Source organism: Megalobrama amblycephala, linkage group LG17, assembly GCF_018812025.1.
Source record: "Megalobrama amblycephala isolate DHTTF-2021 linkage group LG17, ASM1881202v1, whole genome shotgun sequence".
Lineage (NCBI taxonomy): Eukaryota > Metazoa > Chordata > Actinopteri > Cypriniformes > Xenocyprididae > Megalobrama > Megalobrama amblycephala.
This window is the reverse complement of record NC_063060.1, coordinates 18,827,463-18,845,251: the sequence shown is the minus strand read 5'-3', so window position 1 is coordinate 18,845,251 and position 17,789 is coordinate 18,827,463. Positions and strand designations below refer to the sequence as shown.

Genomic DNA, 17,789 nt, shown 5'->3' with positions numbered 1-17,789 from the left:
CACAGCCCTAAGTCCATGTCTCAGAACACTTAGGGTGCTTTTCAATACTTAAATTAATGCATCCTCATTTCTTCGCTCCTCTGCCCTCCAGCCCGTGACCTGGAAACCGATCTAATTCAGCCTTCTTGAAGGACATCTCAATTCTCTAATTGCACTGTGACAAGAAGAGGAACGAGGAGCAAGGAGGCTTTCAGAGGAGTCATGAGTGAGGATACACAGGTGTATCCTTCCCTTGCATCTTAAGGGGGTGGAGCTAAGATATGAGGAAAGGAAGTGAGGATGCACAAGAGACTGTCCTCCAAAAAAACCCCGACCCAAGCACCTTATTACGACCTATATTTATGTTTTAAAGTCATGCGCCCTCTAGCTGGCGTAAAAATAATGACAGTGTCATGTTACGTCTGTCATCATGAAATGACGTATGACTGTCGTTACCAATCAAAATGCGTGTTCATTTAAATGCAATGTGTGGACTTTTTACACCATTTCTCCTATTTCCATTTAGCAAAACTTTTTTTATTAACGACCCCACCCTTAGTGATTTATAGTGCATATACTTTTTATGAGCACATGTGTTCACTGGGATCGAACCCACGATCGAATGATCACATGATTGTACATTACTAATGCAATGCTCTGCCAATTGAGCTACACGAAACCAGAAATATGATGCAGATAAAAGGGAACAATGCATTAAAATGAAAATGTCCTGTTGTCGATAGGGGTGCAACTTTAGTAAACGCTCCTATGGGTCGTATTTCAGGAAAGTGACAAATGACCTATATGGTCGTATTGGTTGGAGGAGATGTTGGAATATGGCTCTAGACGCATTGTGTATTAAAGGATTAGTTCACTTTAAAATGAAAATTACTCCAAGATTTACTCACCCTCAAGCCATCCTAGGTGTATATGACTTTCTTCTTTCTGATGAACACAACTGGAGTTATTTTAATAAATATCCTGACGCATTAAAGCTTTTTAATGGCAGTGAATGGGACCAATGAGTATGAAGCTCAAGAAAGTGCATCCATCCATCATAAACATACTCCACATGGCTCCGGGGGTTAATAAAGGCTTTCTGAAGTGAAGCGATGCATTTGTGTAAGAAAAATATCCACATTTAACAAGTTAAAAAACTAAAATATCCAGCTTCCATTAGATCGCCTTTCATATTCAATTTACGAAGAAAGTGTAACGCTTCTAGTAAAATTACAGCAACGAACATGTTTGGTTTTCATTTTTTATGGGGACTTTCTAGACATAATGATTTTTATACTGTACAAACCATATATTATATCCTCTAACCCTAAACCTACCCATCACAGAAAACTTTCTCCATTTTTACATTTTCACTTAGAATGATTTATAAGCTGTTTTCCTCATGGGGATCAAAAAATGGGCATTTTTTCCTCATACCAGGACACACACACACACACACACACACACACACACACACACACACACACACACACACACACACACACACACATTTATTCGTTTTAATGTATTTTTCTTAATATAGTGAACCACCCCCATCTTGTGGTGGGCATGAAATGTCCGCTGTCCAACAGATGTAGGCCTATACCTTTCAAATCTTACATTTTTTCTCACCCCCCACCCCCATTTTTCCCATAGATCTATTTTTGCACAATAATAAATGAAGATGTAGATAAATGTGATACAAATAATAATAATAAAAATAATAATTAAGCTATTTAATTGTCCAAAACATTTTTAAAATAGCAACTTTTCTATTTTTGTGGATATTTATTATACATATCTAACACATTTAGTCATTCAAGGGTTGTTAACCATACTGAACAAAGGGGAAAAACATGATAAAATGGAAGCAGGAGGTTGCACCCAAACAGAGACTCCATAATAAATATGGAACTGAAAATAATTCTTTGATATATATATATTTTTAAGTTCCCTGTTCTGCTCACTCCTTAAGGAATCAGTTATTATTATTAGCCTATTATTAGCAGTAGTATTATATTATTAAACAAAAGGATACTTAGGAATACTGAGAGTGAACGAATTTAACAGCCGTTTGCCAGAGGTTACCATCAGTCAGCCGTTTCAGTGTCCCGCCTACCTAAGACCCATTTTTACTCCTTCATTGATCTGTGATTGGCAGGTGAGAAAGAAGAATGAAGGCAGAATGAATGGGTGCCTACTAGTCAACAAGCATCACTGCCCAGTGAGTCAGAGCGCATGCGCAGTGCTTACGCTCTGGATGCTGCTCAATATAGAAAAGCAAGCTGCCTGTTCGCCAAAGTAACGATTTAAAGGAGAAGAAATGTCTCGAAATAGTGCATCAGATATGCAAGATGGAATTTGGATTGCCAGCCAAATGACAAAATGTGCGGACGCAGATGTTTCTCCGCGCTCCGTTCGTTTCATCTTCGGTCCAAAATGCCACTTGCTTAACTGACATACGAGGATAGAGACATAAACAGTCATTGATAAAGGGATATAAAGCAAATCTACAAACATGAACGTTACGTTGCTTAAAAAGCGAAGGCTGGACTGTGTGTATGCGGTGCTGTTTTGGCTCCATCACGCTGTGTGGATGTGCTGTTCAGCGGCCGAAGAGTATCATTTTAGCGTTGAGGTAAGACTGGCCCAACATCAGCATCAGCATCTTCTGCTGTCATTACACAAAAACCTGTGTTGAGAATACATGTTCTACAAAAACTATTATATAGCTTATTGCAGGTCATAAATAAATCAGGACAGCACAGAATCACATTGAATCTCTTGGTGGATCTGCACCATGTGCCGTCTGAATATGTGCTATGGTAGGCTATATACAGCTGTTCTGTTCTATTCTAGTCTAGTCTAATCTGTGCTCAGTAAACAGCAATACAGTTCTGTTTTGTTGTTCGGTATACCTAAGTATAGTAATCAGAAATGCAGTTCTGTTCTATTCTATTCTAGTCTAGTCTGGTTTACGCTTTTTGGTTATTCTATGTGCTGAGAAGATAAGAATGCAGTTGTATTATGTTATATTCTATGCTGTTGTATTCCTTAATTCTGTATACAAAGTAAAAAGGAATGATAGTCTGATCTGTTCAGAACACCAAATTACAGAATACAATAAAATAGACTAGAGTAGAATTGAATAGAATTTCTGATTACTTGTATTACAGAATAGAACAGAATAACATATAATTCCTGTTTACACTGTATTAGAAAATAACAGAATAAAATATCATTCCAATCTACTTTCTATACTGAATGATGGAATAGCAAAGTATAGACTTTAATTCCTGTCTACTTAGCACACCAAATTACATAATAGAATAAAGTAGATTAGACTAAACATGAATAGAATGTTTCTATTCTTGTAATACAAAGCAAACTGAAATTCTATTCCATTCTAGTCTAATCTATTCTATTCTGTGATTTGGTGTACTGAACAGAATTCTATTCTATTCTATTCTATTCTATTATGTAATACAAAGTAAACTGAAATGCTATTATATTCCATTCTAGTCTAGCCGATTCAATCCGGTGTACTAAAAAGAACAGAAGATAATGGAATAGAATACAATTGCTGTCTATGCAATACTCTGAATTGCAGAATAGAATTAGGCAGATTTGACCAAACCAGAATAGAATACAATGATACAGTTCTATAATACCATTCTTAGAAATAAGTAGACAAGAATTGTGCACTGAGTAGACAGGAATGTACTCCCAGTATTCTATTCTATTCAATTTTATGTGCTGATGGACATCTGAAGTATACCTTTAAACACGATTCATACTTAATCGTACACATGTTACGCAATTTAATGGACAAGTGCACACAGTGCACACTCACAGACCTGAGGCATGAGTGAGAGAAAAAGTGAAAATATATCAGGAACAATCAGAGCTATTGCTCCTTCCTCAGGTCCAAATCCATTCCCTCAGAGATGACAATCAAATGCCTCTAGCTGGTTATGTGACAATCAATGGGGTGGCAGAGAAAACAAGACCTTGATTCACTCAGTGCTACTCAACTGAAGACTCTTGTGATAATGTGAAGTACATAAAGATTATGTAAGTTGCTTAGCAACTCTCTCCCAAACTCCTTTGGGCTGGAATGGGCGCAAATGTGATGTTTAGTGCTGCTGGCAGCGCTTGTTGACACTGAGAGAATTTGTCACCCGCCTGGTTCTGTTTGGCTGGGAGGCGAGAGATGTAGAGGGCGCTGTGCCAGTGGATCGCGGTGGACATGGTATTGTCATGATAATATTGATGCTGTTTTGGAACAGGCTGTATTGATGAAACTGTCCTTCACAAATTTACTACAATACCAGTGGGACAGAGCCATCAGAATGCTAAATGTATGGTCTTCACTTTCTCAGTAGCTAGAGCCTATTTCTTCTTCTCAACTCTCTGCCACCCATGTACTATAGCTCCTGTGTGGGTTTTTTTGCTGGCAGGGCTGCAGTGGTTGGCAGCAGTTGTGAGTTGAGTGCACAGGTCAGTGGTCTTTGGGGAAGAGAAAGAGATTGTGTGTATGTGTATGTGTGTGTGATGAGTAATGACTGCTCAGAGGGGGGACTTCTGATCCCGAACTAGGAATAGACTAGAGAGCGCAAGGTTCAAGGATTCAGCGGTGAAATCAAGATTGGGCCCCTAGGGATTTAATTACGCACATCTTTCGCATGCAGTTGCAAATGTGCTTAGCTTAGTGCTAAGTCGGTAATGACATTTCATGTAGCTCTGGCTCTATATGTGATTAACAGAGAGTCAGGGGTTGCTACATGCTATTGACCACTGAGATACTGTAAACGGTCATACCAGTTCAGATAAGGGGTGTGGGTTAAACATAAGTGGACATAAACACAGACCATTGATCAATTTAAGAAGTTTTAAATGTATTTGAATCTGTCATGATGTCATAAAGGGGTCATAAAAATATTTGTGCCATGCATGGATATGACAGATAAATTGTTTGTCCTGTTGAAGAGAGGTTTGCTATTACTTTTCTAAGTAATCAGACTTGTGATTTTCATATATACGGGGTTCATTACAAGCTCAAGCAACAGCACTTGTAGCATAATGTTGATTAAACTATTAGCGTTCCACTGTACCACCCGCAATACCTTTCAAAAGAGACCAAAACCATGCATATACTACAAATGGTTCAAGAAGAGCGTGCAATTTACTTTGGGTATGCCTTTTTAGGAGTTTTAGGCAAATTTTACAGGAATGCCAAGGTGTTAAAATTAATATTAAATTCCATATCTCATGGAAATTCGTTACTATTGTACATTTTGATGAATTGGTGGTGAATTTCATTTGTACGTTTTCATACGATCTGCTTACGCCCCACTGAGAGTGTGGTTTAGAGGTGGACCTTCATGCTTACTTTTTTGTCAAAAATCAATTTGTACAAATTCACCATCAATTCACCAAAATACTAAATAGTTATGTTTTCCCATGAAATTGACTTGGAAGCTCTTACAATTGGAAGCACTTGGAAGTGAATATGGAATCTGAAAATGTTAAAATACTCGCTTTTTAAGTAGTATACCCACGTCAACAATGTGTTTAAATGTAAAAATTCATATGAAATTGTACACCACCAATTTGCCAAAACATTAAATAGCTATGTTTTCTCAGGGAAGCACTTGCAATGAAAGTGAATTAGTGCACACTGTTTTTGAACTGACATTTCCAAAACAAACACTCGAAGTGGTTTACCAATCACAACAAACTGGTCCAGCTGACCAATCAGAGGTCCAGCTTTTTGGAGGAGGGGCTTCATAGAGACTGCAAACAGGGGTGCATTTCCCAAAAGATTCCTTAGCCAACTATGGTCGCAAGTTTTGTCGTTACCAACATAGTTCAGCGATTTGGAGTTTTCTTGAAACCAGCCCTATGAGAGAACATGCAATAAATCAAATATCAAATAAAGCAAAATGGCATGGAACAAAAAACAGTGAAGTAGTCACTACACTGTAAACCCGAATAAGTTGGGCTAACTCAAAAAATTTGAGGTAATCAGTTACATAAATTTTTTGAGTTATGATGTTTTCAATTTTAAGTAGTTTTGAGTTTGTAGTACTCATGCATGTTAATTGCTTCTAACTTGAAGTACTGAGTTAGCCCACTCATACAATTTGATAGCAATTAACATAACATATTTAGTTCATTAACTTTAGTTAATTTTGAGTTCTTGCAAATCAAATGAGTTATTTACTTAACTGTAAACAAAAAATGCCAACTTGTTAATTTGCTAACATGTTAACAATAGCATGGTATAGCACTTACTGAATGAGTACAGCAACTTAAAACATGTATCTTACCTGCTCTCAAACCAAGTCGCATGCGCTACTTGTCACCATGATGGTAACTCTCCAAAAACCCACATTAACAGAAATTCTTCTAAATTAGCATAACAAAACATTAATCACTACTAAATCGTCCATACCATTAATCTACCATTATATAACACTTAATTTTAGCATGTACTCTTCCTTTCGAGTGCCATAGGCAAAGCATGCTGGGAAATAGAAATCCCAGCCCAGTTTCAGTAAACTTAAGTTAGTCTAAATTAAAAGAAATAAGTTCATACAACTCAAAACAATGAAACAGTTCAGTTTACTTGAAATATGTCAGTGCTGTGAGCTCAAAAGAAAAAGAAAGTGCTAAATACTCATAGCAGTTAATTTAACTGAACTAATTTGTTCAATTTAAATTTGTCCTAATTAAGTATTTTGAGCATTAGGGTTTACAGTGTAGGGTGCCATGTTCGGTACAGCAGCATCTTGGAGATCAAATTAGCAGAAGTTATTCTGCACATGATGTCCTATATTGTTGAACCAATGTGGTTCAAACGACAGAAGTGCGACCATGTTACAATGGTTTCAGGAAACAGTCATGACTAGTTGGTTAGTTTCTCCAATGATGCATCATACTGTGGTAGTTAATCAGTGAGTTGCATCGTTGTACGGGAAATGCACCCCAGAGAAAAATAACGTGTGAAAAAACAACCCTTTAAAAACTCCTTAGCAACTACATAGCAACATCTTGGCAACCACTCACAACAACCTAGCATCATGGCTGCGAGCTTTGCGTGGACAAGCACCAAAAATCTGTTTGAGTGTTGTGAGAAGAGAGTGCAAACAAACCAGTTTTCACAGTATTGTGTGGGCCTGAAATCTGTCCTCATAATGTTCACCATACACACAGTCATGTGCTCACAGCTGATTAAAGGCATAGAAAGCGGATAAAGAGGGTTGTTTATCTAAGCAGTAAGTTGCTGAAAGAAAAGCGGAAGGAGGAAGAGATAGAGAAAAGAAAGAGAGAGGTAGAGGAGATTAGTATATTTCTGGCTGCTGGTTAGTGGGCAGACTATATAGCAGTACTTTATAGGTTCTACCTCTCTGCCATTGGTTAGTTCTGGCACTGACCTCTAAGAAACTGATGGTGTTGCACTTGGGAAAATATGGCATCTAATTTGCACAAAGAATGGTTTGCCTGGAAACAGTAGCACATTTTTGGATGCAACTGCATTTCAACGTACTGAATCCTGTAATTGACTTCATTGATTGGCTTTTGCTGCAAGATGCAAATGAGAGAAGTGAGAGGGAGAGAGAGAAAGTGAGAATGAGCTACAGAGAAAGACAAGTGCGAAAATTCTGCAGTGGAAAGAGAAGAAAGACATGCTCCCTTAAGCAGAAAAAGATTGGACCCTGACCCAAGTTGGAACCTGAGCAGTTCATGTACATGCAAAGCATAAAATGTTTGAAGAGAAATGAATGTAAAAAATGATACAGTGGAAAAACCTGTCAGTTGTCTAACTATGTAATGCTGGGTTAAAAACAACCCAAGTTGGGTTGAAAATGGACAAACCTAGCGGTAGGGTTAAATGTTTGCCCAACCTGCTTGGCAGTTTTATTTAACTCAACTATTGTTAAAAATTACTGTATTGCTTGCTTAAAATGAACCCAAATTATGTTGGAAATTAACATTTATTAATAAGTTTAATGAATAAACAATAAACATTTTTTAAATTGCTTATTAACAAATGTTCACCTTTTGATTATTATTGTTGCCTCTAGTAATTATGTGTCTGATTTTTAATATCCAACCTATTTTGGGTTCATTTTAAGCCAGCCATATACAGTAGTAATTTTAAACAATAGTTGGGTTAAATAAAACTACCCAGCTTGAAGGGCAAACATTGTTTTTAACCCAGCATTTTGAGTGTAAGTTACCTTACCACAGTAAAAAAAAATATTTTAAAAGACAATACATGCAATTTTATTGTAAAAAGCATATGAATTACCTTATAATTTACAGTGAACATAAAACTGGGAACAATAAAATATACAAAACAGTCAAAAAAGCTCATAATGATTGTAAAACTGACATTTTTGCACTCAAAGCTGCACAAATTTTTACAGTGCAGCACTGCAGATATAAATGACAAAACACTCAAACCAGACTCTTTGAATGTGACTGTACTTAGAATACAAAATATGTAATATGTAAAAGCACACAGTCTCATCTCTGTCTATGAAACTGCAGCCTCTCGTCAGTTGTCGCACTCTGTTTCAAGAAAACCTCAATGGTCTTCATAAGGTACACTGTTTTTCCGACGCCCTCCAGAAGGATGTTTTCATCATCATCTCGTCATGCCCTTTTTCTGTCTGTCTCTGCCATCTGGTATAAATGTGGCAGCAGCTTCTGGGTAATGATCATTTTCATGTTGTCATGGTAGGGCGAGATGTGCGACAGGATGCACGCCACCGCCACTGAATGACTAAGCACTTTGAACATCAAGAAAACCTGTCTTGAGCTGGCTCGCTTTTCAAATCATACCTTGTGATGTTTTAAAGTTCTGCTTGCACATGCATTATGAGAATTCAGCTTTAGTCCTTTACAACGATTCACATCATCTCTTTTTTTTTTTTTTTGCATCTTGTCTCTCGGTGGGTAATATTCACTCCTGTCAGATGCTGTCAAACAGTTTAATCTTTTAATTAAGAAAGCCTGTATTATTGTAAACCTTATAGAGAAATCCTAGCGAGATCACCTGGCTCATTTTGATCAAATCTGCACCACTGTCTACAGTTATAAAAATATTAATGGTCAATCAACTTGCAGTGCTGAGTGAATCAAGGCAAGTGGGTGATTTACACAAAATAAATAATACGGTTTTCTCCCTAACAATACAAATAGGGGCGTCATTTAAAGACAGCTGGTTTTGCTTGGTTGACAAATTCCTACCAGTATGATTTAGAAAGTATAAGAAGCTTTATTATTTTGATCGCAGCTACACTCAAAAAAATTACTCTTTGAACGAACATAAAAAAAATCATGGAAAGGATTTCCACATGATTAAGTTGCTTTATTTCAGCATTATGCAATTCTGTTATTCCAATTTAATGTACTTACGTTGGGTCAACACAACCAACTTAGTTTTTATTAACATTAAAGGTTTTTTTTTACTCTATGCAAAATCCTTGAGTTGTGACAAAACAACTGACTAAGGAAGAATCTATGTAAAATAGTTATGTCCAACTTACTCAATTCAATCATGGACAGTGGTTCCACATGATTGAGACTAGTAAAATCCAATAGAATCAATTGTGTTCATTTAAAATAAAATAAATAAAAAGCAATAAATAAATAAATAAATAAATAATTTTTTTCATATACATTGATATTTACAATTAATTCTTCTTGTTTAATTTTGTGATTTACATAACTTTTGTGATGTTCTATGTTAGAAATCTAGATGTGATACTGGATTTATCTTAAATTGCCTTAACCATAAACATTGTAAAGCCTAAATTGATCAAAAGTCCATTGGTGGCAATGGTTTTACAATCAACATAGGCTTACAGTGCTTTTGGGAAAATGCAACCCAGAGCACTACCACAGTGATTACTTTATTATTAAAGTAATTTGAAAGTTTGTTAGGAGGTCCTCAACCCAAGCACAAGTGCAACAATTCACCACAATGGTAACCCTAAAACGATTAATTAACAGAAACTTTTAAATACCAACATAATAGAACAGTAAACATTAAAAAGTCTTTCCATTTTCTCATCTTCCTAAAAACTGCTTAAAGTTCAGCCCCTTTGCAAAGCATGATGGGAAGTGAAAATCCTGTTTTATTGAGTCCTGGTTGGGTTTACTTGATTGAAACATGTTATTTCAATATGAAAACATCAAGTTAAGTCAAAGAATAATCGTTTCAAGTCAATTTAACATGAATCAATAACATTTAATCCAGAAACCTGATATAATGTTTATCAAAATAAATTGTTTAAATAAAGTGAACAGCATCAAAAATAATTTGTAAAATATTTTTTTTATTAAAACGAGTAAAGCAAAAATCATACATTCACCCAGAATGAATAATGTTAGACAACCAGAGAAATATGGTAAGACATGGAATCAACTATTAGGTCAAATATTTATTTCAAATGATTTTACAGCATGTTTAAAAAGTTATAGAATGTGCACCTATTTGCCGCTTTTAGACACGTTTCTGGGTCAATGTATTTTGTTGATCCTGTCCAAAAAAATTTAGTCCTAACCCTATCCCTACTCCTAAACCTAAATTTTCCCTGAAATCAGAGGGAAATGATAGGTGAATGACACTGACGTAGAAGCATTTAACCCTGGTTGTAAGCCTAAACTTGACATAAACTGTAAACTTGTCCCTCAAAAACCCACCAGGTGTAAACATCTTCTTGTGATCTGATCGACCAAAATGCATCTTAATACCAGGTGTAAACAGGGCCTCTGATTAGTTGATTGGAATGTTGTTCCAGGATCAACAAAGAAATCAGGTTCTGCCTCCTGCAACATGTGGCTGTAGTAGTAAGCGCACGACAAAGAGACAAAACTCAGGAGACACAGGAAAAATACAACACAACCACGTAATTTAGATGACGAAACTAAGTTTTAAAGGGTTAATTCACCCAAAAGTGAAATTTTTGACATTATTACTCACCCTCATGTCGTCCCAAACCCATAAGACATTCCTTCATCTTTGGAACACAAATTAAGATATTTTTAATGAAATCCGAGGGTATCTGATCCGTAAGACCTTTTAACATCCAGAAAGGTATTAAAGACATTGTTAAAATAGTCCATGTGACTGCAGTGGTTCAACCTTAATTTTATTAAGTGATGAAAATACTTTTTGTGCGCAAAAACAAAACAAAAATAATGACTTTATTCAACAATTTCGGCCAATACTGAGCCAATACAGAAGCTCATGTAAACGGTCCCTTAAACACACTGAAACTAAACAGAACCAAAGCATACACCTGACAGCATGATCGTTCAAAGATTTTTTTTGAAAGAAATTAATAGCAAGGACATGTTAAATTGATCGAAAAGACATTAATAATGTTAAGTTTAAGGTTTATATTTCAAATAAATGCTGTTGTTTTAAGCTTTCTATTCACCAAAGAATCCTGAAAAAAAGTATCACTGTTTCCACAAAAATATTAAGCAGCAGAACTGATTTCATTATTGATAATAATAATAAACATTTCTTGAGCAGCAAATCAGCATATTAAAATGATTTCTGGAGGATCATGTGACACTGAAGACTGGAGTAATGATGCTAAAAATTCAGCTTTGACATCACAGGAATAAATTACATTTTCAAACATATTCAAATAGAAAAGTGTAATTTTAAACTGTAACAGTATTTCACAGTATTACTGTTATTACTGCATTTTTGATCAAATAAATGAGCCTAAAAAGACTTGTTTCTAAAACTTTTGAATGGTAGAGTATCTTGTATTGTATACAATTTAAACTTGTATTTTTCCTCTTTCTTTGCTTGGTTGGCTCGATAAACAGTTAAACTTGTGAAAAAATATATAAAAAAACAAATCTTGGAGAAATTAGTTGGCTCGTTTGGATGAAATTCCTTTGGTTGGGGATGTTTGAACACTGTTGGACCGCAAAGAATATGTTAATTATACGAACATGTTTGCTAGATGCTTCATTTTTCACCTAATGTTTTCATTACATTGCTTTATTTATGAATAAACATGAGTGTGAAAGTGCCTGTGTGTTTACCCGCAGAGCAATCCTGGTTTTATTTGACACACATTGAGTATATTAACGTGGCAGATTTTTTTTCTTTCATTGACATCTTTAGTGCGCATCAGTTTGGCTGTGCTCTGTATTTATAGCTTCACAAGAGAGTGATTACAACACCCGGAGGATGACAAAAGTTGCTATCTATGACTCTTTATCACCATGGTTACACCCTGCCATCCCAGACCCCTACGGCTCTATGGCACATCTGTGTTTTCTTCATATAAATTAGTAATCAGCCCTTGTGTTTGTTAGAGACGCAGGGTCTGATTAGTGCTGAAGAATCAATTTGGCTCTCAACCATTTTTGCTCTCATAACAAGAACTAGGCCTACAATATATAACCTAATGTCCTTTACAAGGTACAACACTAAGATTGTATTAAATATTTTTCTATATACGGTATACAGTATCTCTCTCTCTAACACACACACATATTTGCACAGACATTCATATTAAATTATTGATTTAAGTGGATGCAGAGCACTAAAACGTTTAGTTTGCCTTTTGTTTATGGATTGTTTCAAAGCATATTTGACCTCAAGTACATTATCTTAAAAGCTCTTTCCAGCATAATGTTGTTTGGAATGAAATGATCTTAACATGTACCTTCAGAACACCACTCTTCTCGAATCACTGCTCTCATAGGATGCATTGCAACAGGCCATTACAGTTCATTTCTACAACAAAAAGAGTTATTTTTGCTCACACGTTAATGTTAGTGTTCTCTAGTTGTGCCTTTTGCTGAAATCAGTACTACAAACCCGATTCCAAAAAAGTTGGGACACTGTACAAGTTGTGAATAAAAAAGGAATGCAATGATGTGGAAGTTTCAAATTTCAATATTTTATTCAGAATACAACATAGATGACATATCAGATGTTTAAACTGAGAAAATGTATCATTTTAAGGGAAAAATAAGTTGATTTTGAATTTCATGGCATCAACACATCTCAAAAAAGTTGGGACAAGGCCATGTTTACCACTGTGTGGCATCCCCTCTTCTTTTTATAACAGTCTGCAAATGTCTGGGGACTGAGGAGACAAGTTGCTCAAGTTTAGGAATAGGAATGTTGTCCCATTCTTGTCTAATACAGGCTTCTAGTTGCTCAACTGTCTTAGGTCTTCTTTGTCGCATCTTCCTCTTTATGATGCGCCAAATGTTTTCTGTGGGTGAAAGATCTGGACTGCAGGCTGGCCATTTCAGTACCCGGATCCTTCTTCTACGCAGCCATGATGTTATAATTGATGCAGTATGTGGTCTGGCATTGTCATGTTGGAAAATGCAAGGTCTTCCCTGAAAGAGACAACATCTGGATGGGAGCATATGTTGTTCTAGAACTTGGATATACCTTTCAGCATTGATGGTGCCTTTCCAGATGTGTAAGCTGCCCATGCCACACACACTCATGCAACCCCATACCATCAGAGATGCAGGCTTCTGAACTGAGCGCTGATAACAACTTGGGTTGTCCTTGTCCTCTTTAGTCCGGATGACATGGCATCCCAGTTTTCCAAAAAGAACTTCAAATTTTGATTAATCTGACCACAGAACAGATTTCCACTTTGCCACAGTCCATTTTAAATGAGCCTTGGCCCAGAGAAAATGCCTGCGCTTCTAGATCATGTTTAGAAATGGCTTCTTTTTTGACCTATAGAGTTTTAGCCGGCAACAGCGAATGGCACGGTGGATTGTGTTCACCGACACCGACTGTTTTCTGAAAGTGTTCCTGAGCCCATGTTGTGATTTCCATTACAGTAGCATTCCTGTATGTGATTCAGTGCCGTCTAAGGGCCCGAAGATCACGGGCATCCAGTATGGTTTTCCAGCCTTGACCCTTACGCACAGAGATTGTTCCAGATTCTCTGAATCTTTGGATGATATTATGCACTGTAGATGATGATAACTTCAAACTCTTTGCAATTTTTCTCTGAAAAACTCCTTTCTGATATTGCTCCACTATTTTTCACCACACAATTTGTACAGTGTCCCAACTTTTTTGGAATCGCGTACATTTTAACATACTACTCTTACTATTTCTGCTATATAAAGGTATGGTAAAAGTAGTATCTAAATCCAGAGGCTATCACAGTTAGCATCTCTGGAAGGTGCTACATGTTAAAACTGATGATGAAATTGTAACCATGTAAGTTTTTGGCCATTATTTAACATCTAAAAAAGTGGTTGTCAACCAGAGAAACCCAAAAATGATCACAACTGTGTTCTGATAGGGGTCATAGAGAGCAGAAAAGAAACAATGCTAACTGCTAATAATAAAATGCAGCTAACAATATAATGTAATGTTTCGAAACATAAGAAAAAGAGAGAGAGGCAAGAAGCTATATAAATCTTGTATTGTTGACATCGAATGCAATGTGACATGTCCAACCAAACTTGCCAGTATTTTTATTATTAGCAGAGCTTCCCCCCCTTGATGCCATAGTACTTTTTCCTTACTATTGTAGTCAATGAGGGGCAAGATCTGCTTGGTTACAAACATTCTTCCAATATCTCCCTTTGTGTACAGCAGAACAAATAAATTCATACAGGTTTGGAACAACTTAATGGGGAGTAAATGATGACAGAATTTTCATTATTGGGTGAACTATCCCTTTAAGTGGCCTTTTCTTATTATATTACCTGCAAAATACATTTTTTTTTTTTAAATATACTTTTAAGCTTTGAAGAACACTACAAGTGCAAACTCAATACAATTAAGCACACCCAGGTTATGGGTAATGCAAATACAATATTTAGCTCAGTAGTTGCCCTGTTTGCCTGGTAAATTGCACTTTCTGATGCTGTTTTTACAATATTGTAAATATCCCTATTCATTTATCATTACGTGAATTATTAGTTGGGACTGTGCAATTCATTGAAATATTAATCAGTTGCAATGTTTGCTTTTAAGGGCATTTTTATTACTTTTGTATAATAAACAATTTTGTTATTTTGATGGGCTATGCTACTCAGTGTCCTCCTCGAGCAAAACCATCTGAGAATCAGGGTAAAATGAAGCCCTAAACATGTATGCTTCCCTCCAAGCCTTGTGAGAGCATGTTTGGCTTCTTATTCATTGTTTTGTTGTTCAAGCTACAGCTGATCCTTGGGGTTTAGCTGAGGACATGTTTTCAGGTTATGTCTGTTCTGTCTCTTGCAGGCGTGGTTACAGAGGTATGGCTACCTCCACCATACACAACCTAACATGGCCGTCCTGCGATCGGCCCAAACCATGCATTCTGCTATTGCTGCCATGCAGCACAAGTACGGACTAAACATCACAGGGACTCTAGACAAGGACACTATAGAGTGAGTACTGCTACGCACACATACATACAGTAAAGTGTCCCGTTACACTGAAGCAACACACTATAACAAAACACCCTTTGTGACAATGAAGTACACTTTTAAAAAGGGTACTTATTACAGATATACAATATCATGTTTTGTTGAATGTACTGACAAACACTAAAATAAACTTATTAAAACTAACTAAAATATACTTTAAATGTATATTTTTTTAACTTGTACTGTATGTCATGTATTTAAATATATTTGTAATTACACAATTGTAATGATGGTTGCAGTTTAGTACATTTAAGCAAATATATTCAATTATAATATAATCTAATTATAATCAAGTAATCTTTAGTACGTCGGTTATCACATCAAGTGTACTTATTTAAAGCATTATTAAAACATTTAAACTTAATTTAAATTGTACTTTAGAGTAAAACTTTTAATTTAACATTATTACTGTAACAGTTATGTCATGTAATTATGTATGTCATTGCTGTGTTTTCTTCCTGCCTGAGTTTTGTTATTTACTATGGTTACTCATTTGTTTAGTCATTTGTTTCAGCTGTTTCCTAATTAGTTCCTTTTGTTTGCTTTCAGTATATAAGTTCCGTTGTTTCTTTAGTAAGTTGTCCGGTATTGTCTATGTATGATGGTTGTTGCGCTGCCTGCCTTCTTTTGAGTTTCTTTGTGTGGATTATTCATTAAAGACTTTTGAACCTGATTCTTCATCATGTGTATTAAACTACCTTTTGTGACAATTACAAAGTACACTATTTAAAGGATTAGTTCACTTCAGAATTAAAATTTCCTGATAATTTGACTCACCCCCATGTCATCCAAGATGTCTTTCTTTCTTCAGTTGATAAGAAGTTATGGTTTTTGAGGAAAACATTCTACATTTTTCTCCATAGTGGACTTCAATGGCTGAAGGATTTCAAAGGTTGAAGGTCCAAATTGCAGTTTCAGTGCAGCTTCAAAGGGCTCTACAGGATCCCAGACGAGAAATAAGAGTCTTATCTAGCGGTCATTTTCTAAAAAAGGAAAAAATGTATATACTTTTTAACCACAAATGCTCGTCTTGCACTAGCTCTGCAACGTGCCATACATTACGAAATCACGTTGGAAAGGTCACGCGTGATGTAGCCGTAAGTACTGCGATAGGGTGAAAAACTCAAAATTGTCCGACATCGTTGTTTTACCTTTTTTTGTAAGGCCGTTTGACTTAGTCTTTGCAGGTTCGCTTTCTAAACACTCGCTCGGAACTTCCGCCTACGTCACTCCTTACCTTTCCAACGTGATTATGTAATGTGTGGCGCATCGCAGAGCTAGTGCAAGATAAGCATTTGTGGTTAAAAAGTATTTTTTTTACATTTTTTTTTTTTAGAAAATGACTGATTGTTTCACTAGACAAGACCCTTATTCTTCGTCTGGGATAGTGTTTTGAAGCTGCATTAATTTTTTTTTTCTTCATTTAATTCGATAAGGAAATAATATTTTCCAGGGCTGGATTTCCCGAAACCTTCTTAACTCTATGTCATTCTTAAATTATACCTTAAGATGTACCTTAAAGGGTTAGTTTACCCAAAAATGAAAATTATGTCATTAATGACTCACCCTCATGTCGTTCCAAACCCGTAAGAACTCCGTTCATCTTCGGAACACAGTTTAAGATATTTTAGATTTACTCCGAGAGCTTTCTGTTCCTCCATTGAAAATGTATGTACGGTATACTGTCCATGTCCAGAAAGGTAATAAAAACATCATCAAAGTAGTCCATGTGACATCAGTGGGTTAGTTAGAAGTTTTTGAAGCATCGAAAATACATTTTGGTCCAAAAATAACAAAAACTATGACTTTATTCAGCATTGTCTTCTCTTCCGGGTCTGTTGTATATCTGGTTTCACTCCACAGTGTCGCTGCTTGCTTCTTCTTCTTCTTCTTTCCTGTTTTACGGTGGTTGGCATCCAGGTTATTGGTGCATTACCGCCCCCTTCTGCTTCGGACAGTGACGCTGATGACGTGTTATTTAGTGCGCCCGAGCTTCGTTACAGTCTGAGGGAGGCGCACGCTGTATTCAAGCTATTCTACATTGTTTGTATTTTGGTATTGCTATATTTTTTAAAATGGTGCGTAAGTGTGCATGTCGCGGATGTCCTAATTGCATCACTGTCCGGAGGCGGTAATGCACCAATAAACTGGATGCCAACCACCATAAAACAGGAAAGAAGAAGAAGAAGAAGCGTCACTGTGGAGTGAAAGTGGATATACAACAGACCCGGAAGAGAAGACAATGCTGAATAAAGTCATAGTTTTTGTTATTTTTGGACCAAAATGTATTTTAGATGCTTCAAAAACTTCTAACTAACCCACTGATGTCACATGGACTACTTTGATGATGTTTTTAT

General features: G+C 36.2%; 1 protein-coding gene across 2 annotated transcripts in view; it reads left to right on the top strand.

Moving 5' to 3' along the window:
* The first annotated feature begins 2,220 nt into the window (after window positions 1-2,220).
* mmp16b (matrix metallopeptidase 16b (membrane-inserted)) overlaps window positions 2,221-17,789 on the top strand; it is a 35,181-nt gene continuing 19,612 nt past the window's right edge. For both annotated transcript variants that reach the window (XM_048164530.1, XM_048164529.1), the window contains exons 1-2: window positions 2,221-2,617; window positions 15,245-15,393. In XM_048164530.1, the coding sequence (XP_048020487.1) occupies window positions 2,498-2,617; window positions 15,245-15,393 (269 nt within the window). In that variant the 5' untranslated portion in view covers window positions 2,221-2,497. The remainder of the gene's footprint in view (window positions 2,618-15,244; window positions 15,394-17,789) is intronic.